This window comes from Phoca vitulina, unplaced genomic scaffold (assembly GCF_004348235.1).
Source record: "Phoca vitulina isolate PV1807 unplaced genomic scaffold, GSC_HSeal_1.0 scaffold52, whole genome shotgun sequence".
NCBI classification, from domain to species: Eukaryota; Metazoa; Chordata; class Mammalia; order Carnivora; family Phocidae; genus Phoca; species Phoca vitulina.
This window is the reverse complement of record NW_022589755.1, coordinates 2,510,383-2,534,530: the sequence shown is the minus strand read 5'-3', so window position 1 is coordinate 2,534,530 and position 24,148 is coordinate 2,510,383. Positions and strand designations below refer to the sequence as shown.

General features: G+C 58.2%; 2 protein-coding genes across 5 annotated transcripts; both read left to right on the top strand.

Annotated features, from left to right (window-relative positions):
- The first annotated feature begins 933 nt into the window (after positions 1 to 933).
- CCDC106 (coiled-coil domain containing 106) lies at positions 934 to 5,309 on the top strand. Of its 3 annotated transcripts, none has more exons than XM_032388184.1 (6): positions 940 to 1,487; positions 2,100 to 2,175; positions 2,323 to 2,430; positions 2,525 to 2,701; positions 3,802 to 4,014; positions 4,450 to 5,309. In XM_032388184.1, exons 2-6 carry the CDS (start codon positions 2,145 to 2,147, stop codon positions 4,764 to 4,766), a joined length of 846 nt encoding a protein of 281 aa, XP_032244075.1. In that variant the 5' UTR covers positions 940 to 1,487; positions 2,100 to 2,144; the 3' UTR covers positions 4,767 to 5,309. The 3 variants fall into 3 exon arrangements, with proteins under 3 accessions (XP_032244076.1, XP_032244075.1, XP_032244074.1); XM_032388183.1 differs by having other exon boundaries at positions 941 to 1,483; XM_032388185.1 differs by lacking the exon at positions 2,323 to 2,430 and having other exon boundaries at positions 934 to 1,483.
- Positions 5,310 to 6,754: 1,445 nt separating this feature from the next.
- On the top strand, positions 6,755 to 24,050 carry U2AF2 (U2 small nuclear RNA auxiliary factor 2). Of its 2 annotated transcripts, none has more exons than XM_032388163.1 (12): positions 6,755 to 6,967; positions 10,341 to 10,476; positions 11,203 to 11,247; positions 11,546 to 11,649; positions 11,980 to 12,131; positions 13,421 to 13,537; positions 13,681 to 13,819; positions 19,078 to 19,157; positions 19,240 to 19,362; positions 19,641 to 19,739; positions 19,954 to 20,202; positions 23,298 to 24,050. In XM_032388163.1, the coding sequence occupies exons 1-12, from the start codon at positions 6,919 to 6,921 to the stop codon at positions 23,430 to 23,432; spliced, it is 1,428 nt and encodes a 475-aa protein (XP_032244054.1). In that variant the 5' UTR covers positions 6,755 to 6,918; the 3' UTR covers positions 23,433 to 24,050. The 2 variants fall into 2 exon arrangements, with proteins under 2 accessions (XP_032244054.1, XP_032244055.1); XM_032388164.1 differs by having other exon boundaries at positions 6,756 to 6,967; positions 19,641 to 19,727.
- The last annotated feature ends 98 nt before the right edge of the window (positions 24,051 to 24,148 follow it).

Genomic DNA, 24,148 nt, shown 5'->3' with positions numbered 1-24,148 from the left:
CGTGGCTCCTCACAAGGTGCATCATCTAGGCAGAGTGTTTTTAAACCCCCCCCCGCCCCCCCCTTTTAAAGATAGGATCTATTGTACGATACATTTTATTAGGCAACCCAGTATACGTTACACAAAATATATGTGAAACAAAACTTTAACAATACTGAATCTCTGCCATGTGCAGTCCACTTTTTCTTCCTCCTGCCAATTCTGTTCTATTATATTGAATTCCCATGAACCTGTAGTTTGCAAAACACCGATCTAGGGCAGGTACCTCCCCCTGGACGTTTTTGACCCAGCCTGCAGTTTGTCTGTAATGTGAAGCAGGTAGGAGAGGAGGGTGGCCACAGCTTTCTAAGTGGTGCAGACATTTAAATTCTCCTTCTGCAAGGTTAAAGCCCTACTCTCGTAGGGCTGGCAAAAATCCCAGTAGCAACTGGTGACTGGGGGGAGAGGCAGGGAGCTGAGCCGGAAGCTGAATAAACATCTGCCTTCTTAATGAATTTTCCTTGCGCGTTTGTTTTGTGCCAGGCACTGTGCTGGGCCCCATTTCTTCTTCCGACCTCTTTTTGGGTGGAAGAACAAATTAGCCATCTCCACTCCCCAGAGAGGGAAAGAGCCTCCCACTGTCTGACCTCAAATACCACTGCCAGCGCCCTGACCTTGAGCCTAGACTATGGCCAGACGCTGGGCTGAGCGTTTTGCCTGCACCATATCAGTACATCCTCACAAGGAACCTAAAAGGGACCATAACTTCCCCACTTTACAGGTGAGTAAACTGAGGCGGGGTTGGGGGAGAAGGAGCGGCCAAGATTGGGTCTGAAGGCTCCCAAGCTAGCTCCTAACCGCTACCACAGGAGTGGTGCCGGTGGTGTTCCGGGCCCCTATGTTCAAGGAGGGTAACTCGAACCCCTCCGCCCTCCCACGGTCCTAGGAACCGTGCGTGCGGTCTGGTGGTGCTGGTGATGTGCGTACTGTGGGAGATGAAGGAGCGGGTTGCGCGGGTCCGTGGGGCCAGTTCCTGGGGTACCGTTGAAAAAGATTCTCCCTGTGCTTCAACTTGTCTGGCTGTCTCCTTCTCTCTCCCGGGCCCGACTCGGTGTGTCGCCACCCACCCCGGGGACCCCGGAGCCGCCTGCTCTCCAGGAATTGGGAGTTTCTCGACGTTCCCTGCCCGGGCTTCACGGAGGGCGGGGTAGTACGGCAAGGGGCCGTCGCGCAAGTGCAGCCCGCGCCTCTGCCGCAAACGGCAGGCCTCACCTGGGGCCGGAGGGTCCCGGAGGAGCGCACCGACCGGCGGACCGGGAAGTACCGACATCCCTGCCCGCTCCCACCGGCCCGCCACCCCGCCCGAGACTCGCCGCCTCTGCCGCCCAGCCCGCCCGCGGCGGGTGGGCGCTTCCCTCCACTCCCCGCGATACTTTGCAGACGCTCCCCGGCGCCGGGCATGGGCGCCGCCGCTGTCGGTCCCCTGGCCGGATTCCGCGCGCGGGTGGGTGAGCGCGGGGCTCTGGCCCCTCCGACCCCGGGAACCTGTGGGCGGGGGGTGGTGGCCGCATCTGCACCCGCAGCCTAGTGCGTCTCTCGCTGGGACCCCTGGCCCACATCGCTCCCCCTCCCACCCGGGGGACAAAGGGCGGGGGCGGGGGCGCATCCCCACGCGTGACCTTCCCCCCGCACTGCGCACGCGCCCCGCCCCCTCCACCACGGGGGAGGGGCTCTGCTCGCCCACACGAGTGCCGGGGAGGGCCTGCGTGTGGGCTGGACCCCCACCCTACGCCTGGAAGTTGGGGCACGGTCCCCTCCCCCCCTGCACCTCTCGCTTCTTTTGGCCCCGAGGTGACCCGTGATGAGGGTCCGCCCTATCCAGGCCAGGATGTCTCGGCTCTGTGCCCCGCGGGGAACCCGCTCCTCCTCCTCTCAGTAGCTCAGGGTCTGGCCCGCAGCCCCCTCGTTTTCTAGGAGCCCAGGAGTTTGAAACCCCAGGTGTCCTCCCTCAGACCCAGGAGTCCCGGCCCTCAGCATCATCCCCCCACCCCTAGTGCTAAAGAGTTGGGTCCCACCTCCCCTGGGGGGTCCCTCCATCTGTGGCTGCCCTTTCTGTCCAGTGCCCCTGAGGCGCTAAGCTGCCTGGGTCCACTGGAGGCCGCGCCATGAATGACCGAAACAGCCGGAGGAGGACACGTGAGGAAGCTGGGACCCTGCCCCACCCTTGGTCCCACCACCGCCCTGCCCATCCCTGCCCTTTCCTCCCCAGGGCTGCTGTGGTTGGGGGCTGGTCTGAGGTGCCTGGGGCCTTCCCTGGGGTGACCCCTGGCCTCTCCCCTCCAGTGAAGAAAGACGATGAGGCCTTCGAGATCTCCATCCCCTTCGATGAGACGCCCCACCTAGACCCACAGATCTTTTACAGTCTGAGCCCCTCTCGGGGAAACTTCGAGGGTGAGCTGGGGGGAAGGTTCGGAGGGACCCCAGTCAGCTGGGGTGCAGGGCCCTTGAGGCCTGGGGTGTGACCAAGGCTCCCCGGTGTCCCTAGAGCCTCCGGAGGCCGCATCCCCGACCGTGGCCCTGATGAATGGTGTCAGGGCCCAGCTGCACATGGCCCTGGAGAGAAACTCATGGTTGCAGAAGCGCATCGAGGACCTGGAGGAGGAGAGGGACTTCTTGCGGTGTCAGCTAGACAAGTTTATCTCCTCTGCCCGCATAGATGCAGGTGAGGTGCCCGAGGGGCTAGTCCCTCGTCTCACTCCTGGGCCCTGACACAGCTCTGGCCCTTCTCTGGGATACGGGACCCTTCTCATTTACTCTCATCCTTTGGTGGCCCAGTGGGGCTCTCTCCCTACTCCCGAGGCCGTCTCCGGGACCCCAAGCTCGGCTTCCTTCCTGCTTGACTCCTGCCACTGCTGATGGGCAGAATCCTGTGGCCATCCCCTGCCAGGGATAGTCAGGGCTTCCCTTTTCCAAATCTTTACACCCTGTTTTGGAGAGTCCAACTTCTGCTTTCCTCCACATGATGTTCAGCCCCTGGCTGGCTCCTCCCCAGGACCCCGTAATCCCCTGTGATTCAACTGACAGCCTGGGCAGGGGGTGTGTTTTTTCAACATCTGTGTTATTGGGGACCCCTGTGCTCTGGAACTACCTGTGGCCTGGGTTGCTGGGACCTCCCATTGTCTCCCCATGCTGATGGGAACCTACCTAGGATGGTTGGGCCCAGGGTCTTCTGGACTTTCTCAGTGAGAATCCCAACATTGGACCTCCCCCCAGCCCACCTTCTGTCCAGGTGAAGGCGGGCGCCTGACTTTCCCAGCCCACTAGACCCAGAGCCTGGGATTTCTCTCAGGGTCTGAGTCCCTCACCCCAACCAAGGCCTTGCTTGCTTCCTGGATTTTTAGAGTCTACTCTTCTGGAGGTCCCACTGAGTTCCCAGAAGCCCCCTTCTCCACTGGGGGAGCCTATAGTAACAGACTCTCTGAGGTGTCTGGTCCTGTCTTGCTTCTCTCAGCCCTTCCCCCCCAGATTTCTTGCCATAAAGTTTAGAAGTCAGAAGAGCATGAACCCATGCCCCACCTGTGATCTCTGCCCCCAAATCCAACCAAGTACACTGTATTCAGCCATCTTGGTGAGGACTACAATGTCTATACTGCATTTTCTGTTGGTCTCCTTGGGGGCTCCAGCCCTGGTTGAGGCCCCCCTCTCCTGGGGACCTGTGTGATGTGGCATCTGTCCCCATCTTACAGCCAGCCTCTCGCCTCCTTCTCCCTCCTGTTCTGGAAGTTCACGTGTACGGGTCTCTCTTTCTCTGTGTCTCTCCAGAGGACCACTGCCGGGTGAAGCCTGGGCCCAGGCGGGTTGAGGGGGATGGCCGGGGTGGGGCTGGGGGTGAGGCCTCAGACCCCGAGTCAGCGGCCTCCTCGATCAGCGGAGCGTCTGAAGAAGGCAGTACCATGGAGAGGAAGAGGCAGAAGCAGAAGGGAGGTGCTGGCCGGAGGCGCTTTGGGAAGCCCAAGGCCCGGGAGAGGCAGCGGGGTGAGCAAGGCGCACGCAGGGGGTGGGAGCTCAAGGGGTCTGGGCTGGGGGCTCGCTGTGACCTTCGAGGAGGCCCTCCCTTCTCCCCTAGCCTGGGTGTCTGTCCCAGCCTCCACCCTCAGCAGCCTTGCCGTCTGGGGTCTCTATCTGAGCCTCAGGCTCCTCGTCAGTAACAAGGGGAGTGGGTGAGGCTCAGCTGGGCTGGGAACTCCCCCTCCTCTCTGGGCCTGCCTTCTCTGATTTTTCCACTTGTTTCACTCTGTGTCCATGTCTCCCACCACCTCTTGACTCCTCACCCTCCTGTCCTCTGGATTTCCATGTCGTTCTCCTGGCTTCTCCGGTATGGGGCTCCCTGTCTGTCCTGGCCCCATCTCTGCCTCCCGTGTCCATCTCTGTTCCTCATGTCTCTGTTTCTGCCCCGCCCTGGCCCTGCAGTGAAGGATGCAGACGGCGTCCTCTGCCGCTACAAGAAGATCCTGGGCACCTTCCAGAAGCTGAAGAGCATGTCTCGGGCCTTTGAGCACCACCGAGTAGATCGCAACACGGTGGCGCTGACCACGCCCATCGCGGAGCTGCTCATCGTGGCCCCGGAGAAGCTGGCGGAGGTCGGCGAGTTCGACCCCTCTAAGGAGCGTCTGCTCGAGTACTCGCGCCGCTGCTTCCTGGCCCTGGATGACGAGACCCTCAAGAAGGTGCAGGCCCTCAAGAAGAGCAAGCTGCTGCTTCCCATCACCTACCGCTTCAAGCGGTGATCCTGCCCCACCTGGCCCAGGACGCGCCCGTCGGCCCCCACTTCCCTTCCTCCTGTGCCCGTCCTGGCACCGGGCGAGCGTGTGCATGAGTGGTGTGCTCCTCCAGAGGGCCTGGGGTGTTTCTGCGTGTGCCTCTCCTGCTCCTGCAGATCCCCACTCCCACCCCGGGTCCCTTGTATATAGATCTGGTCCCCTCCTTGCCTCTCACGGTCCTAACACGCTCCCCTTCTTCTGCATTCCCTGGGGAGGGGCGTCCACATAGCCAGGCTCCCCAGAACTACCGCCCAGGGGTCGGTTTCTGCCCTTTCCCAAATACTGGCACCCCTCCCACGCGAGCTGCACCGTCCTGCCCTCACCGGCCCTCCCTCCTGGGGACACTGCGAGACTCTGCGGGGCCAGGCACTGTACATACCCCGTCTCTACCCCCAGCCCCAACGACAGGCTGGCCTACTCTGCCAGGAGCTCCCCACCCGCCTTCCGGACGAGAAAGAATTATTCAGAGAATTTAAATTAAAGAGAGACGATAAAATTTGGGATAAACTAGGCCCGGCCTCTTCTTGGGGTGTCCGTTGCCGCGGAGACAGTGACGGGGGCACCGGGGAGCTCCACGGAGCGGGCGGTCAGGCAGGGAGCCGGAGCTTGGGGAGACAGGGTGTAATTAGCACTCCCGGCGGCAGGGGCGGCGGGAGCAGCAGCTGTGCCCCAGGGAACTCGAAGGGGCAGAGCTCCGGGAGAGAGGTGTTAACGCTGCCCGCGGGGCTAGCTCGACTAGAGGCGGGGCGGCAGGAGACGGGACTCGATGACCGCGAGCGGAAGCGGCCGCCGCGAGGGCGGCGAAACACGTCTGGGCGGAGGCTTCCACGCCCGCCCGCTAGGAGGCGGTACTGCCGGATTACTGGTCTTCCGGAAGTGCCCTCTACGTCGCCTGCTGCGCCTGCGCTGCGGGAGGGGCGCGAGCGCGCTTACGCGGTTGCTACAGCAACCAGGAGACGGCGGATGTGCTTAACGGTCTGCAATTCAGTACCTTTCCCGGAGTAAGGGAAAGTCTCGCGCACGCGTGCTGGGGCCTCTGGAACGCGCTCGCCTCCCGCACGGTGGGAAACCTCGCTTCAGACCGACCTCTACGCAGGCGCAGAAGCCGATCTAGCCCCCCCCTTTCTCTTCCACTCTGCGCAGGCGCACAAAGCCGCGCTGGCAACCTCCGCAGCGGCCGCGCGCACCCTTCACCCCGCTGCCTGCTTTTGTCTCGCGCAACCTTCTTAGGCCCTCCGCGAGATCGGCCCTTCTTTCTCTCCGCTCTCCCCACCCGGAGAGCCAGGTGCAGAGAGCCGGGACCCCGCCCTTTCTCTGTATCCCTTCTCCTGACCAACCTCGTCTCTGTCCTCCCTCCCTTTTCGGTTCCCGAAGCCGGAAGGAGCCGAAGCGCCGACGGAAAAAACCGAAGCTGTCCCCGTGAGTAAGGTCTTCCCGAAGCGGTGGCGGAAGGAGCCGAAGTTCTCCGGCTGGGGAGGAGTGAGTGCACTGTCCGGAAAGAGCCGAAGCTTGGCATCGGGTTTAATCCTCTGGGTGGTTCCGAGAGCCAGCGCTGGAAACCTTCGGAAAGCGCAGAAGTCCGGGACGGTTAGGATTATCGGAAGTAGCCGATTGCTTGGATAGGGCCGGCGGCGAAGAGCGGGCAGAATCTGCGGGAGCAGCCAGAGACTGGGGCGGTTTGAATTGTCGGAAGAAGCCGAACCCTTGGGGGGCGCTGGGCGCAGAGGAACGCGCGGACCTACGGAAACACCCGAACGTTGAAGAGCTAGTTTCCGAAAAGTTACGATTGCTTGGGAAGCCGTGAAATCCTCGCTTCGGGTGTTTTCGGAAGCAGCCGAAGCCGCCGCTCCCGATTCCTTCTACGGTCGGGAAATAGCGGACGCTATTTGGAGCCAGGCTCTGGGGGGAGGGGCGCCTCGCGGGCGGGAGGGCGGGGAGAGGGGCGGAGCCGGGGCGGGGCGGGGCGGGCGGCCGGGGCTTGATTAGGTAGGAGGCGGCGGAGCGCCGGCGGCGGCCGGAAGTAGCCGAAGCGAGCGGCGGAAGTAGCCGAAGCGGCCGGAGCGGGCGGGCGGCAAGGCGAGGCCAGAGCTGCACAGGGCCCTTACGCGGCCGCCTCAGCATGTCGGACTTCGACGAGTTCGAGCGGCAGCTCAACGAGAATAAGCAAGGTGAGGGCGCCGGGGGCGCGGGGCGGCGGGCAGGGCGGCTCCTGGCCTCTCTCCGTGCCCCCCGCCATTTTCCCCCTCTCTTCCCCCTCCTTTCAGGGCAGCGCGGCGCCCCCCCACCGCTCCGCGGCGCGCGCCTCGCTCACGTGACCACCCGGCGTGCCGCCGCGCGCGGGAGGGGAGGGGAGGGGGCGGCGGGCGCGGGTCCCGGACGCATGCGCGGCGCGCTCCATTCTGCGCCCCACGTGGTGCGCGGCGGAGGCGGCGCGGACTCGCGGGCTGGGCGGGTGTTCCCTCGCGGACTCCGCACCACTTGTCCACTTTTTCCTTTTTAATTAATCTGAAAGGAGGGTTTTGTGTATCAGGTCCCGTAATGCTTCCTTTCTTTCCCACTGTCCCGGCACTTCCGCTTCCGGCCGGGCCCGCGGCCCGGGTCTCCACGCCCCCTTTGTTCCAAAATGGCGGTTGCGAGCCCCCTTCACGTGGGCGCCGGTCGGGGGGGGGGGGCTCCCGGCCCGGGGCAGCGAGCGTGCCGCGGTGTCCCTCGTGGGAGAGGACACGCGTGCGTCCTTGTGACGCGGGAGTTGGGGCAGCCCGACGCCCGCAGCGTGGAGTGTTGACTGCTCGTCCGGTCCCGGCGTCGGGGCGCGTAGACGCGGCCCCAGCACTGCGCGGGCAGGAGGAAGCCGAGGCTCGGGGCGGGCGGAAGCACGTTGCCCCAAGCTGGGGCCGAGGGGCGTGGGGGCTGCGGCGTGTCAGGAGGACAGGCGGTGGACGCTGCGGGGATCCGTGGGAGACGGAGAGCGGCCCCGGCGGGGGAGAGGCCCTCTTCCTGAGCGCCCGTGCAGCCGGGCGCGCCTGGCTTCAAACACCTGCTCTGTTGCGTTTGTAGGATTTCGGTGTCCGTGTCTCCCGCTCGTGGAGTGGTTCTTGTTGTGTCACCGCGTTCGTGGAATCGAGGAGGAGGATCGTAATGATAGACGAAGCTGAGCGCTGGCCAAGTGCTGGGCGCTTTGCTACGCTCTTTGCAGTTTTTCTGCGTGCCTCCTCGTAAGAGCCGTGTGAGGCTGAAAGGGCTTTCTTCCTTTTGCAGAGGAGGAAACCGGCTCGGAAAGTTCTGGCACTTGTCTGGATCTCAGCTGGAAAGAGGCAGAGCTGAGATCCCGTAGGGCAACACGTAGAAAACGTGTGTGGCTGGGCCTTGGTACACACTAAGCGCCTAATAAGCGATATATCTTTTATTTTGGAATTATCGTTAGTGTGGTGCCCACTGCCAAGTGGAGAGGCACGTCTTCGTTCAGCTGGCATTCTTGCACGTCCTCACACGCCTGGGATACACGGGACCTTTGTTTCAGGGGAGGTTTGGCTGTGTTCGCGTGCTTGCACAGCGTTAGCGAGCAGGAGAGCTGAAACCCACCCTGAGTCTGGCTGGTGCGAGGCCAGGTTCCACTGGCCAGGCTGCCAGGTGGGCTGATTGAGCTCCCCCTCAAGGCGCTTGCACGTGAGTCGTCTGGCTTCTCCCTGGCGCTCAGCCCTGGCCTGAACTTCTGGGTTGGTGGAGCTGTCCCACAATGCGGCCACAGCATTTTGAGCGACCGAAGTTCGTTTTCTGTTTTTGTCTGGGATCTGTGTGTGTCGGGAGGCTGGGAGCTCTGTCCACGTGTTGCGCTGCCTGTGTTCTCTCTGGGGGCCGGCCTCTGAGCTTCAGCCCGTGGCTGGGGCACGTGTGTCCCCGGAGAACCAACTTTCTTGTCTGGTGGCAGGCACCCAGCAGGCAGCGCTGCTTCCTCTGTGTTGGTTCCTCTGCCTGCTTGTCTGTTTCAGAGCCTGAGCCTCAGGGGAGGTTCCTGGGGCTGCAGCCAGAGGCCCAGAGCCCCAGGCCCCAGCTGCTCTGTGTCCACTGCCATGCTTGTCTGCTTATTACTTCACGTTGTCTCGAGTCCCGGACTTGTCTTCTGTTTTCTTGGTTGGTAGAGATAGTAATGTTGTTAACTAGCGGTCCTAGGCAGACCCTTAAGTGTTCTGCCTGTCCTGAGTTAAGGAGTGTGCCCGGGTGCCTACTTGTACTTGCTAACGTTACAGGGTTCATCTTCAGGCTTCACTGTATTTTTGTTTTTGCCGTGGGCAAGTTACGTGACCTCCTGTGCCTTAGTTTCCCTCTCTGTTGTTTGAGTGGGTAGAAAGGTTTTTTTCTGCGCAGTGAGGATTGAGGGCAAGTGGGGCTACTGAGTACAGATGGGTTTTAGGAGCATTCTTGTGTCTCCTCTGTTTTTTCCCTTTCTGAGGTGCGTGTTTTTCTGTTTTAGTGGTTCTGGAATTGAGATTTATTTATGGGAAGTTCATGGTTAAAGTCTCAGAAAACGAGATAAAGTAGAACCCATGAGGCTGAAGTCCACTTTAACACCCTGTCCTTACTGCCTCTTCCTGCTTCTGTCCATGGACATGGGGTAGTGGAGGAGTCGGGGGTGTTTGAACTAAAGACTAAGGAAATGCACTGTGACGTGGTGCTGGTGGTTTGCTCTGCACTTCCTTCCCAGGGCGAGAGGTCTGTTGAGCAGAGGTTTCTGTGGTTTTACGGGCAAGGCTGTGCTCCGTTCCTAGTCGCCACCCCCAAGGCCATAGAGGGGGTTGAGGGAGCCAACTGGGGGCTTGACCCCAGTCACTAGCTTTGAGGGAGTGTGGGCAGGATGGGGTGGTTTGGAATGCCAGCCTGCGAGGGGTAGTGGGCAGGGCACGCTCCTCCCCTACCTCCTGAGGCAGGCCAGGTAGTTCCCTGTTTTAGCCCACATTCAGAAAGGGGCACCTCCCTAGAGGAGGGCATCTTGCATTCTTCACCTGGTTGGGCAGGGACTGTCGGGTGTCCTGGCTTCCTGGGGATATCAGATCCTGCCTGGCACCTGACCCTGGGGCCTGATGGTGGGGCTGTGGGTACCAACTGGTTGAGGAGGTCTTTCCTGAGGGGTCGCCAGTTTCCTTCATTCAGGAAAACATCATTGGGTCTCTTGATTCCCCAGCCTCTAGCCCTGCCCCTCTCAGGGACGACCCTGGGGTCAGGCCCCTCAGCCCTCGAGGGGGACCAGGAGCCAGCCTCCTCTGTCTTCTCTGGCTCCCCAGCTCCTCCTGAGCATCCTCAGGTATCTTACACCCCGGGGGCATTTCCAGGTCCTGTCCCCTCAGGTAACCGGCTCCCGTCCCCTTGGTCCCCCAGGGTCCCTGGACTCGCCTGTGGACCCAGGAAGCCTGTTATCTCCCCTCCTCCATTGAGTCCCTTCCCCTTGGGGGTGGCCTCCCTGGGGCTCGGGGCATAGCTACCAGAGTGGGTGGGCTGGGCCGTGTCCTCCCTCAGCTCATTCTCCTTCCCCTCGCCCTGGCTCAGAGCGAGACAAGGAGAACCGGCACCGGAAGCGCAGCCACAGCCGCTCTCGAAGCCGGGACCGCAAGCGCCGGAGCCGAAGTCGGGACCGGCGTAACCGGGACCAGCGGAGCGCCTCCCGGGACAGGCGACGACGAAGGTACCAGGGCTTGGGGACTCCTGGCTGGGCACGCGTGGGAACCGGGTATCGGTGCACTTGGATCTTGTGTGCTTCTCTCTGTGTATCTGGGGGGGGGGGGGGGTCTGCTCTTTGTCTGTCTTAAGTTTTTTTTGTTTGTTTGTTTGTTTTTTTACCCTGTTCCTGGAGTTTTCTTCAGTTTCTGGTGGGTTGGTGGGGGCAGTAGGTTGTTTATCTTGGAGTTGAGTCTGGAGTCAGGGCATTCGACTCTCTTCTTTCGTGAGGCCCATCCTAGTCCCTGTTTCTTAGGGCTGGTTTTTTTTTCTCTCCATTGTCTGTGGTTCTCTATGGGATTGTCTTTTGGGGTCTGTGCTTTGTTTCCTGGGAAGAGGGGCTTTTTGAAGTGGGGCAGCATCTCCTATTCCTGACTGCTTTCTGCTCTTCTAATGCTGCTTCTCTCTGTAGACTGCCCTCTCTGTTTTCTGTTCCCTTAGGTGAGGAAGGGTGGGGTAGGTTGAAGTTCTCCTGCCTCCTTCCATCTCAGTTTTTCCAAATAGAAAGTGGTCTGTGTGGCCTTTTCTGCCTTCCTCAGTTCCTCTTTCCTGGGTGGGGGGTTTGGGGGGAATGGCAGGGCCGAGGGGGCCTGCCCCCAGCCCTGGGGCTCTGTGCCCTTGGGGAGGTGTGGCGTGTGGGGAAGACAAGGGTCCCCAGTCACCCTTCCCCATACCTTTCCCTCCCACCCCCCAGCAAACCTTTGACCAGAGGCGCTAAAGAGGAGCACGGTGGATTGATGTGAGCTTCTCTTCCTGCCCCTTCCACCCTGATGTCCACTCCCTTTGCCCCCCCACCCCCGCCCCCGTGCGCCCTGCCCTGTCCTCGTCCAGCCCTAGCCCAAGCACTGGGGAAGAGAGTCCATTTGCCTTGAAACCAGCACCCTCCCGCAGGCCTGGGTGCGACCCTGACCCAGATCCTCTCCCTCCTGGAGAGCGCTGCACTCCTGGTGGGGAGCTGAGGGGAGCCTGGGGTGCTCGCAGGCCCACCTTTGGGCAGACTGAGGTTGTCCTGCCCTGCTCTCCCCCCCCCCCCCCAGTCGTTCCCCCCGCCATGAGAAGAAGAAGAAGGTCCGTAAATACTGGGACGTACCACCGCCTGGCTTTGAGCACATCACCCCCATGCAGTACAAGGCCATGCAAGGTGGGCTGTAGTGCTGCTTCGTTAGCTAATGAACTGAGCGTGCTGGGGGGTTGAGGGAGCAGACTCTGATCTGGCGGAGGGGTAGGTGGTGGTGGTGTGGGGTGGCAGGATGAGGTTTGTGTCCCGGGCTTCCTGCTTTCTGCCTTTCCGACCGCCACAGAGGAGATGCTGCAAGACTCCTTGGCGGAGTGGGGTTGAACCTCCATTGGGCTGGTCCATGGGAAGCTGCCCTGCCGTGGCACTCCGGGTGTGCAGTGGGTGATCCCCGAACCGGGGGGGGTGTAGAGGATTGCCCTGTTGTGGTCTAATCCTGTTCTGCTCTTCTTGAAGCTGCGGGTCAGATTCCAGCCACCGCCCTTCTCCCCACCATGACCCCTGACGGCCTGGCTGTGACCCCGACGCCGGTGCCCGTGGTCGGGAGCCAGATGACCAGACAGGCCCGGCGCCTCTACGTGGGCAACATCCCCTTTGGCATCACTGAGGTACTGCCCGCCCCCTGCCTTTTCCCTGCCCCTACCCTCTCCCCAGTTCCCCCCACCCATTCCTCCCCTTCCCTCCCTTCCCTCCCCCAACCTGCACGGGTCAGACTCTGCTCCTGCAAGGCCCCCCGGCCCCCTCCCAGACGGACCGATGGAGTTGAGCCAGCCAGGGGCCGGGCTGGGGGTGGCCCTCTCCCTCCCTCCTCTTCCCCTCTCCCGTCTCCCTTCTCCCAACCTCCTCCAACAACCCAGGGATCAAGCGCACACATAACGAACCTACGAAAATCCATGAATCCGTATCGAGAGAGACAGAGAGGGAGACTCGCACGCGCGCGCGCGCACGCTGACACGCACTCACACACAGACACACAGACGCACGCTCCCCTCAGATTTCTCTGACACACCGCTGGTTCTCTGCCGCCTGTTCCCCATCCTTTCCCCACGTCCCTCCCGTGGTCGCTGCTCTTTTGTTTTTGATGGCCCTGACCTCCCCAACCTTCCCCACCGCTCCTCTCCCCTCCCCTCTCCCCAACCCCTTCCCGTGGCACCCCGAGAATCCCGAGATCAAAGAGTTGTTTCCATTTCTCTTTAAAGTGAAATATTGTGGGGCTGAGATCCCTCGTAGCAACAAAAAGTTTGCTACCGTCGTCGAAGGCAAGTAAGGTCCATTCTGACTTTCTCAACCTGCACTTTGCTACGTTTGATAAAGCAGCCCCCGGACTCCAGGGCCAGATCCCGCCACATCACTCTTTTCTCCTCCCCTCCCGCCCACCCTCCCTCACCCCACCCTCCTTCCCTCCACCCTCCCTGTACCTTTGCTCCTTTTTCTCTCTGACTTGGTGCTCTCTGTTCTTGCTTGCTTTTTCTTTGCTGCTTTCCTACCACTTTTCTCTTGTTGCCATTGGATGCTTTTTTTTTTCACGTTCCATCTCCTTGTTTTCTATTTGATGCTCTTTCTTGTTTTCCCGTTGTCACTGTTTCCATGCATTTTTCTTGGATGACGTCTCTTCTCTGGTTGGGGTCCCTGTGGCCCTCCCCACACTCTTGGCCTCTGGCTGTCTCTCGCTACTGCCTTCTTCCCTCCCTGTTTTCTCTCATTTTCTCTTGCCTTTGTTCCTACTATTGATCTCTGTGTCCCCGTCCCTATTCCACTGTTCCCTCCCTTCTTCCACCCTTCCCTTCCCCCTCCCTTCCCCTTACCCCCAAACCCCTCTGTGTCTCCCTCTCTCACCCTCCCCTCCTCTCTCCACCTCCCTTCCCCCGCCCCTCCCTGTCTCCTATTCCCTCTGCAGGAGGCCATGATGGACTTCTTCAACGCCCAGATGCGCCTTGGGGGGCTGACCCAGGCCCCCGGCAACCCCGTCTTGGCTGTGCAGATAAACCAGGACAAGAACTTTGCCTTCCTGGAGGTGAGCCGGGTGCACGGTGGGGTCAGGAAATCGTGCCTTCCTCCTGGCGGCAGCACCCCTGCAGCAGCCCTTGTTTGCCTAGGGCCCTTCTGCAGGCCGTTGTCCGCTGGGCTCCCTGACCCTCGCCACTCCTTCTTTTTCAGTTCCGCTCAGTGGATGAGACCACCCAGGCCATGGCCTTCGATGGCATCATCTTCCAGGGCCAGTCGCTGAAGATCCGCAGGCCTCACGACTACCAGCCTCTGCCTGGCATGTCAGAGAATCCCTCTGTCTACGTGCCTGGTGAGTGGGGGCCTAGTTCCTCCCTTCCGTCTCCGGCCTAGCTGGAGACACGTGGGAAATGGTGTGAGTGCTTCTCGTTCATTTCCCCAGACCTTTGGAGCTGGGCGTTCTCCCCGCTTGAGTTTGCACTCCTTCAACTGTGGGATGTGTTGAGGGAGGTGAAGGGCTTGCAGCCTGGCTGTCATTCTCGTTCTGGGACCTTGGTGGTCAGTGTGAGCACAAGCAGGTAGGCTCCCCATGTGGGGATGGCAGCTGGATATTCCCTCATTTTTTTGGCCTCGGTGTTTCTCTTGACTCGTGTGCTTTGGACCGTTCCCCACAGCCATGTTCAGTAGTATTCTGGGTCAGCGGAGAGTATAGCCGATCTGGGGTCGGCAAGCTTTTCTTGTGGAGGATTAGATAGTAAACATCTTCGGGTTTGTGGGCCATACCGTCTGGGTCACAGTTGTTGTGTTGTGACGTGGCAGCCTGCACACAGCCTTGTGATACCTAAGTGAATGGGCACGGCCTTGTCGTTTACGGATGTTGACTTTCCTGTTTCGTGTACTACCCCATGTTGTGCAATAACCTCTGAAAACCCTTGCGGGCTTTACGGAAACAGACAGCAGGCCTCAGTCGAGCTGCAGGCTGGTTGCCGTGTCCTGTGGTGAGCGTAAGTGAGGATTTGCGTCTCTGTGAGGCCCTGTTGCGGTGCAGGGAGCAAAGTGGGCTTGGAGGAGCCCGTGCTGTAGTGGAGCTGGGGGTCCTGGGTCTGAGGCCCTGGAATTCTTCCAGGAAAGGTGGGTGAGCCCTGGTGCTCTGGGCATGGGGGGAGAAAGTAGTAGAAGGTGGGATTCCTTCTACTTCTACTGAGAAGTAGAAGGCTGAGGTTTCGCCCTGAGGATACATTTTAGAAACCGAGTCCACTCTTGGCAAAGCAGGGTACTTGGAGTCCCAGAGAGAGTGGTACCTCACCACTGGGGGCTGGTTCCCTGGCTTGTCCAGTGTTTTCCACCATAATAATTGGGTAGGTTCGGTGGATCTCTTGAATTCTTTCAATGCCTGAGGTGTTCTACGTACTGACCTGCTCTAAGCACACAGCCTGATGACTTTCTATGTGGGCACGCATCTGTGGGACCATGTCCCAGGTGAAGCCGTGGTACTTTGTTTTGTGCAAAGCAAACCTTTTGAAGATTTTATTTATTTATTTTATTTTTTATCTTATTTTTTATTTTTTTAAAGATTTTATTTATTTATTTGACAGAGACACAGCGAGAGAGGGAACACAAGCAGGGGGAGTGGGAGAGGGAGAAGCAGGCTTCCCACCGAGCAGGGAGCCCGATGTGGGGCTCGATCCCAGGACCCTGGGATCATGACCTGACCCGAAGGCAGACGCTTAACGACTGAGCCAGCCAGGCGCCCTTATTTATTTTTTTAAAGATTTTATTTATTTACATGACAGAGACACAGTGAGAGAGGGAACAGAAACAGGGGGAGTGGGAGAGGGAGAAGCAGGCTTTCTGCCAAGCAGGGAGCCCGACGTGGGGCTCAATCCCAGGACCCTGAGATCATGACCTGAGCCGAAGGCAGACGCTTAACACCTGAGCCACCCAGGCGCCCCAAGATTTTATTTATTTTAGAGTGCGTGGGAAGGGGGGTTGAGGGGGGGAGAAAGCCTGGAGCAGTCTGATGCCGGCTCAGTCCCACGACCGCAAGATCATGACCTGAGCCAAAACCAAGAGTCGGGCACCTAACTGATTAGGCCACCCAGGCACCCTTTTGTTAAGTAAATTTAGTGTGCTTTAAGTCATTTTTAATAATGTAAGGAGCCTACCTGTTTGCTGAAGCTTACTATGTCAGGTAGTGTCCCAAGTGGACTCTGTGCATCATGTTAATTTTATGACCGCCTGTAGTACAAGGTCAGCGAGGGACAACTACAGGGCCACACGGGGCTTACTGTCTTTTTTTTTTTTTTCCTAAGTAGGCTCCACGTCCAACATGGGGCTCGAACTCACGTCCTTAAGAGGCACGTGCTCTACCGACTGAGCCAGCCAGGCGCCCCCTGCACGTTTTTTAAATAAAGATTAATTAGTACAGAGTCCAGCCCACTGATTGTCTATAGTCTGTTTTGTGGAGCAGTGGCCAATTTGAGTGACGGAGACCCTGTGGGTCACAAAGAAAACGTTTGCCACTCAGCCCTTTAGTGAGCAGTTTGACAACCACCATTGTGGATACTGGGATCCCATTTCACTCAGGAGGAAAGCAAGGCAAGGGCACGATTAGTGGTCTCCCTGGGAACGGAGACCTCATAGATCCAGGGACAGCTGCTTTGGAGTCTTCCTGGAGTCATGGGCCCCTTTCTAGAGGTGGCTGTTGGTGTGATGAAGCTGCTGAAAAATCACTTACCGCTCTCCTCACTTGGGGATTTGCCCACCCAGAGAGGGCTGAGGGTCTGCAATACCAGGGCCTGGGCGGGCATGCTCAGCTCTGGGAGTGTGGCGGGAAGTGGCAGGAAGTGGGATTCTGCCTGCAGGTTAAGCATCCTCCGGTTGGCTTTTCTCCAATTCAGAGTAAAACTTAGGTTTTGATCTTCATTTTCCATTAAAAAAAAAAAAAGTTAGGGCGCCTGGGTGGCTCAGTTGGTTAAGCGACTGCCTTCGGCTCGGGTCATGATCCTGGAGTCCCGGGATCAAGTCCCACATCGGGCTCCCTGCTCGGCAGGCAGTCTGCTTCTTCCTCTGACCCTCCTCCCTGTCATGCTCTCTGTCTCTCATTGTCTCTCTCGCAAATAAATAAAATCTTAAAAAAAAAATTAAAAAAAAAAGTTATATAAGGAGGTTAAAAGGGAAAAGCATGTAATAAAATTCAGACATTTTTGGTTGGACGAGGAACAATTCAGGAACCTGGAAGACGACTTCCTGACCTTGATGGAAGCGCGTTGACCTAAAACTAAACACGCATCACCTGGAGTTGTGAAACCTTAAATTCATTCCCACTGAAGTCAGGCCTAGCTATTTAGGACTGATGGTGGGATCCTGGCCCTCCTTTTAAGACAAGAGGGAAAGGGGGGCAGGGGAAGAATAAGGAGAGCTAGAGCTGTTTTGGAGGCAGGAAAGCAGAATAGCCATTCAGTGTGTGAATTCAGCTAGCCCTGAGCACCCGCCCACTGCCATGCCAGGCTCCCTGCTCAGTGCAGGGCCGAGTCCCAATAATCTTCCTCAGCAGGCTCCTGCCAGTGGGACCTCACCCCCATGCACCCACTCCCTCAGCAGAGTTCTTGGCCAGGCCCAGTGGTGAGTGCACGGTAGGAGGAAGGGGTATTCCAGGTACAAGAAAAGATTGCTCAGCTGTTGGGGGTCCAGCATGGCCTTCAGAGACGAGGTGAGGCCTTGGAATTGAGGATGAGAGGTATGTGCCAGGTGGCCCTTCTGAGACAGTAGATGCATGGTCAGGGAGGAGCCTGCCCGTCGTGTTGGGAGAGGAGGTTGCCCAGGGTTGATGTTTGGGCACTGGGACTGATTTGTATCACCCCTTTCTGTTTGTGTGACCTTGTGTGGGTTGTCATCCCCTGCTTCAGAACCATCGTGCACCCAGGGTCTGCAGTCACTGTGGCTCTGACTTCTCCCTGGTACTGGCCTGGCTTCAGGTCCCATTTTAGGGGCATACTCCTTGGGGGTTGTTCTCATTCTCTGTTGTAGGTGTGACTGTTCTTGTTTCATAGATGAGAACACTGAGGCCCAGGGGAGCCTTACTTGGTGCTGCACCCCAGATTTGAACCCAGGGATCCCGACCCTGGTGCCCTCAGCACTATGTACTTCCCTGGGGTGCACGGCACAGCAGGTCTCAGCCTCGGCCCGCTGGCTGAGGTTCATCTGGCTCTGCTACTCCCCTATTGGGGTGACAAACCTCTGCCCCTGTCCTCGTCTGCCATCGGTCAGAGCGATAGTGCCTTAGCTTGCTGAGAACCACCTGTGGTCACAGGTGATAGGGACCCCAGAGATCTCTCTTTCTGCCTGAATGAATCCAGGGTAGAACTTCCTTTTTCTGCGTTAGTTTATCTTGTCTTACTATGGATAGGGCTTTGGAGAGCACGGAGGCAGTAGATTTAAGTTTACCTGCAGTGCCTGGCCTGTGGCCTCTGCTTATCCTACTTTGGACATGTTGGATCTCCATGCGCACTCCCATGGCCCCACCCTGATGGGGCTCAGCTCTGGTTGTTGAAGTAGCTGGAGTGGTGGTAGTAGAGGATGCACCCTTTTTTGGGTCCAGTGACTCCGTGTCTGATGCTTTCTCCCATTTTGTATCTCACCTGCCCTTCCTAGGTCAGGAGGAGGTGGGGAGGGGCCACTTGGTGTGGACTGCAGAGGCGGGCCAGGCCATGCTGCCATTGGTAGTGGGCTCCGACCTTGGAAAGTCTGGAACTGGTCAGGCTGGGTGGGTGGTGTTTCCCTTAACACTGAGCCCCAGCAGCGAGCTGGGGCTCTGGGTAGCTCACAGCTCACAGGAAGCCTCCAGGAATTGAATGGCGCACTTTTGAAGTGAGTGGGACCAATGGGCTGAGCCCCCTGGCAGGCACTTATCTCTGAATCCAGAGTTGAGTGGAGACAGCACCATGGGGGTGGACACGTAGTGGTCATTAAACCCACTCAGCGGACATGAGTCCCCTGTGACATCCCTGCTGGCCTCTGCGGTCAGGGTGCTGAGCGAACTGGGCCTGTCTCTGCCCTCACGGACCCGGAGCAGCAGGCCTCTCCGATTTCACACACAATAGAACAGAGAGGGAGTTGCTGAGCTTTTGTAGTTGGGAAAAATACAGGACCACAGAGAAAAGGGCCAAGAGTCTCAACGGGATACCTGATGTAAATATCAGGTGGTAGGAAAGGGCTTGGAGTTGTGGTCTGACGGAGGGAGGGGGTAGGTGTGTCATCCTGATACCTCACGAGTAGGGCGAGAGCCAACATGAGCTGCCGTGATGGGCAGGTTTGGGTGTGAGCTTGTGTCTTTGTGGCCCCCGAGCGGGGGACCTTTGCTGCCGTGCCACGCTGCTGTTATGGCGTGTTCCGAGGAAAGCTGCTAGTGTGAGTCTCAGAGTCTCAGGTGGGTTTGGGAGACAGTGGTTGCTGGGCCTCCGTGGCTAGAGTGGGTGGGTGGATGGCGGATCGCCACCCTGTTGTTGCCGTGGCAGACATAACGGGCCTGTCTCTGTACCCTCACCCCAGGGCTCTGGGTAAACACCTTGTGCTGGAAACCAAAGCCTGTCTACTCCCCTTTTTCCCCAGGAGTTGTGTCCACCGTAGTCCCGGACTCTGCCCACAAGCTGTTCATCGGGGGCTTACCCAATTACCTGAATGATGACCAGGTAGACCCCTTGCCTCCTCCTGGCTTCTCCCCTCCCAGTCTTTGCCCAAACCAGCCCTGACGGAGTTGCGGCCCCGCCGCAGGTAAAAGAGCTGCTGACATCGTTCGGGCCTCTCAAGGCCTTCAACCTGGTCAAGGACAGTGCCACAGGGCTCTCCAAGGGCTACGCCTTCTGTGAGTACGTGGACATCAACGTTACAGACCAGGTGAGCCCCGGGTCCCTGGCGCTGCTGCACCCACCCCTGCCTCTCACCCTGCTGTGTCCACACTGAGGTCTCCCCCGCCTCGGGAGGGGTGGGAGGAGGCCGGCCTGCAGCAGGGCCCGTGTGGGGGACTGGCCCCCTCTCCCTCGGTTCCAGCTCTTTCCAAGCTCTCCCCCACCAATGCCCGGCTCTGGGGTATTGGGGCTTGGGGGGAGGTGTCAGTCTCCTGGCTCCTGACCCGCACCTCTTCGCTGCGCCCCCCCCCAATCCTCCATACACAGGCCATCGCAGGGCTGAATGGGATGCAGCTGGGGGATAAGAAACTGCTCGTTCAGAGGGCAAGTGTGGGAGCCAAGAATGCCACGCTGGTGAGCCCCCCGGCACGTCATCTTCCATTGGCTAGAGGGACACGGGGGGGTGGGGCTGGGTGGGAATGGGAGTAGGTCCCTGTAAGCTCTGGCCCTGGCTTTCCTGGGCTGCGCTGACAGTGGACACCTGGGCCTTCAGGGGCAGGGTGTGTTTTTTACTGGGTAGGTCTCTGGGGGTGCTGTGTGGCCCTAGCCGTGACGGCCCCCCCCACTCTTTTCCCCACAGAGCACCATCAACCAGACCCCCGTGACCCTGCAAGTGCCGGGCCTCATGAGCTCCCAGGTGCAGATGGGTGGCCACCCGACTGAGGTCCTGTGCCTCATGAACATGGTGCTGCCCGAGGAGCTACTGGACGATGAGGAGTACGAGGAGATTGTGGAGGATGTGCGGGATGAGTGCAGCAAGTATGGGCTTGTCAAGTCCATTGAGATCCCCCGGCCTGTGGACGGCGTTGAGGTGCCCGGCTGCGGAAAGGTGTGCGTGTGTGCATGCGCCCCTCCCCCCCAATACATGCGTGTACACCACTGCTGTGACCCAGATGGGTTGGGGGGCCCCCTGGAGCGTGGCCCTGCAACTGTGCTTCACAGCTTGGCTCTGTCATGTTTGGTTTTGTCTGTGCAGTGGGGAGAAAAGTGCTAAAAACAGTCACAACAGCAGCAAACCCACTTGTATCTCCTGCCTGCCAGGTACTCACTAAGCTTACCTGTGCGACCCCAAACTCCACGGCAGCTCTCTGGGCCCTTCCTCAGAGGATTCAGGCCACATGGTCAGATTTCCAATTCTTGTGCTCCTGATTTCCCAGCCCACTGAGTCATGTCACTTCTGGCACTGTGCCAGGTGTCAGCACTTTGAACCCTTCTTGGGGCACAGGAGGGGGAGTGACTTAGGTTCATCTAACCACTCACCTAGTGATTCAGGCCTTTAAGCAGGGCAGGTCCTGGGGCCAGCCTTGTCAAAGACACCATGTGAGCTGCCTCAGGTAGCAGCTGGGAAGGGAGTAGAATAGCTCTGGATGCTTTTCTTAGGAAGGTCGAGAGGTGGCATTAAGTAGGCCCAAGTGACACCAGGTTATCCCAGCAGGCAGGTGGGGTCCTGAGCATGGAGCCCAGTGAGCGTAGATCCCTCGTGTTCAGAGCCTGGTGTGTTTGGGGACAGTGACAAAGCTCGTGTAGCCTAAGCAGAGAGCAGTGGGAGATGAGGTCTGAGGTTGGGAGCTGGGGCCCAGTGTGGCAGATCTTGCTGGCCTCTGTGGGTCTTAGAAGAATGTTGGGTGTTCCTGGAGTGAGAAGAAAGCCTTTGAAAGGTCTGGAGTGTGGTCTGTTACCTGGCACATAGAGTTCCTCCTAATCAGGTAAGCTTGGTCGGGGGTTATAGAGTAGGTAGTTATTACTCCAGCCCTGCAGAGCTGGGTTCTGCAGGCCGGGAACATGGAGCAGGCAGAAGTGATGGTGGTACTCTCTCTGGAGCTTTGAGAACTAACAGCTTGTGGTCAGCTGGTTGGAAGATGGTGACCTGATTGAAAGTAGCGGCAGGAGGATGGAGCGAAGTCCGTGGATTTGAGAGACACATGACCTGTAAACACCCAGATCCTGGTGGTTGATTGGGGTGTGCTGGAGGGGGAAGAGGAGTCAGGTAAGCTGCCCAGACTCCTGGCTTTGGTGACTGGGTAGAGATGGCAGGTGAGAAGCAAGGGAGAGGAGCAGGTTTCGGGGTGGGGGTCGGTGTTGGGGAACAGTGTTGGCAGGCAGTTTGAGGTCCTGAGACACCTCAGCAGAGCTGTGTTCCAGGCATGAGGTCTGATAGAAACTTAGGCGTCATGAACATACTGATCCCTGTTTTGGTGTCAGCTGGATGAGCTTGCCCAGGGAGCAGTGGAATGAGTGTCGGGCCAAGGGACAGGGCTGGGGGTGGTGGTGGGGGGGATGGGCAGCATTTCCTTTCTCCCTACCCCCTGTTCTCCTGCCCAGTCCTCACTGGTGTGGGGTGGTGGAAGCACCCGCTCCTGGCGTGTCCGTTGCACTCAGTGCCGTCATGGGTGTTGGGACGGAGCCTGGCTCCTGAGAGGCCGAGTCAGTATTTGTGGGAAGGATGAATGGAAGACCTGCCTGGTGTCTGGGATCATCTTAGTTTTTAAAACTTGGTCATTCTTTTCAAACATACATCAAAGTACAGGTATTGTAGTGACATCCTACGGTAGGTCAGTTCAGTTCTGTTGTGGAATATATGTATTCTAGTGCCCCGTCACCCAGCTTCAAATTATCCATAGCTTGTCATTCTTAATTTCTGTATTTAGCTTCCCAATTTTTTCCTGAAATAATTTAAAGCATATCTCCTATATTTTATCTGCAATAAGTATATTTCTCTAATAACTGAGCTACAAATATTTGGTGCCTGGTAGGTAAGTCTTGCTTTGAGGTCTGTGCCGTGCTCTTTTGGATGTGTAACCCCATTCCCGGCCTCCACCCAGTAGATGGGGTCTCCTGCACGGTGACACTACACCCCCTCCTCTGGACAGCCAGAAACATCTCCAGACATGGCAAAATGTTGCTTGGGGACACATTTGTGCTGGTTGAGAACTACTGCTCTAAACTTTTTTTTTTTTTTTAAAGATTTTATTTATTTATTTGAGAGAGAGAGAGAAAGAGAGAGAGCATGAGGGGCGGAGGGTCAGAGGGAGAAGCAGACTCCCCGCCGAGCAGGGAGCCTGATGTGGGACTCGATCCAGGGACTCCAGGATCATGACCTGAGCCGAAGGCAGTTGCTTAATCAACTGAGCCACCCAGGCGCCCTGCTCTAAACTTTTTAACAGATAACTTCTAAACCATCGTAATGAAACCACAGTACCATTATTACATTAACAGAATTACCCTTAGGATTAACTTAAATTTGTGTTCAGATTTCCCTGTCCCACATGTTTTTTTATACTTGGTTTTAAGTATCCAAAAAAGGATTCTTGCAATTTTATTTAGAACTTTCTTAGAACTTAACAGTTGCACGTACTGCTCTTTATTTTTTTTGCAAGCCATTTTGTTGAAGCAACAGGGTATCTGTCTTAAAGAATTCCCATGTTGTGAATACGGTTGGTATTATTCCCCCCCCCCCCATAAACTGCTGGTTCAAACAAGAGAAACTTGTCTAGATCAGGGTTTGGTTTGGTTTGGTTTGGTTTGGTTTTTTTGAGTCATTCCAGGTTTGAATCCTAATCTCTCTTATCTGTGTTCTGGGGAGAACATGGCCCTTGGGGAACGCCCAGCAGGGGTTGTGGTACAGGGAGACCACTGAACACAGGTGCTTCTCTTTCCTTGGGGAGCTGCTGCTGTCCCATGTGGCTCTTGGCTCCACTCACTCTCCCACGCCTCCACATGGCTCTGCTCTGTGCACTCTTGTTCTTCGATCCTGGGGTTCTGGAGGACATTTGGGTAAATGCTCCCGACCTGCAGCAAGGCCCTCTCCCTCCTCTTTCTGATTTCTGGGTTTTGGGCAGATCTGGCTGGTGGCTGTGGCTGAGCCAGTTTGTCCTCCGAGGCTGAGGCCACCTTGCCTTCACAACCTGTCTCTTACTCCTGCAGATCTTCGTGGAGTTCACCTCTGTATTCGACTGCCAGAAAGCCATGCAGGGCCTGACGGGTCGCAAGTTCGCCAACAGAGTGGTTGTCACAAAATACTGTGACCCCGACTCTTACCACCGCCGGGACTTCTGGTAGAGGTGGAGGGGGAGGGTGGGGGCAGGGTGGCTGGGGGCTTCTCCCCCTCCCGCCCCCCCTCTTTTCCCCCTCTGAAGAAGATGGGCAGAGGAGTGACAGCCGAATGACAGCCGGCAGCAACTGGAATGGCAGCAATTGGGGTGGGGTGGGGGTTGGGGTGGGGAGGGCAATGGGGAAGTGCGCGCACAGGCCCACACAGACACATGCACCCACAGACACAGAGGGAAGGGGTCGGGGTGGGGAGGGGGTGCACAGCAGGGCGGGGTAGGACCCCCATAGCCCCTCCCCAGCACAGCCTCGCCTCTCCTCCCTTCCACCCTCCCCCTCCCTTTCCCCACCGTAGAAACATAGTGTGTTTATATTTTATGGCCAAACTATTTTGAATTTTGTTGTCCGCCCCGGTGCCCTGCCTTCTCCCTTTCCAGGACCACAGCTCCCGTCCTCCTGGCCTCTGGTCCTCCCCCCGGTGCCCTCCCCGGTTTCTTACGTAGTTGACTCTCTCCTCTCTAGTCTCCCTGACCTGCGCCCCAGCCCCGTGGCCCCGTCCCTCTCCTCTCTGTGGCAGTTTCATATTTGCTAAGACGAATTTGCTCATTAAACATTTTGTTGTATTTTACTTTACGGAGCTGCTCTGTGTCCGGTGTGTGTAAGCCCCGCCCCCACGCCGGTCCCCCGTGGCCCCGCCGCCTCTGACCTCTGGCCCGGACGCCCTTGGC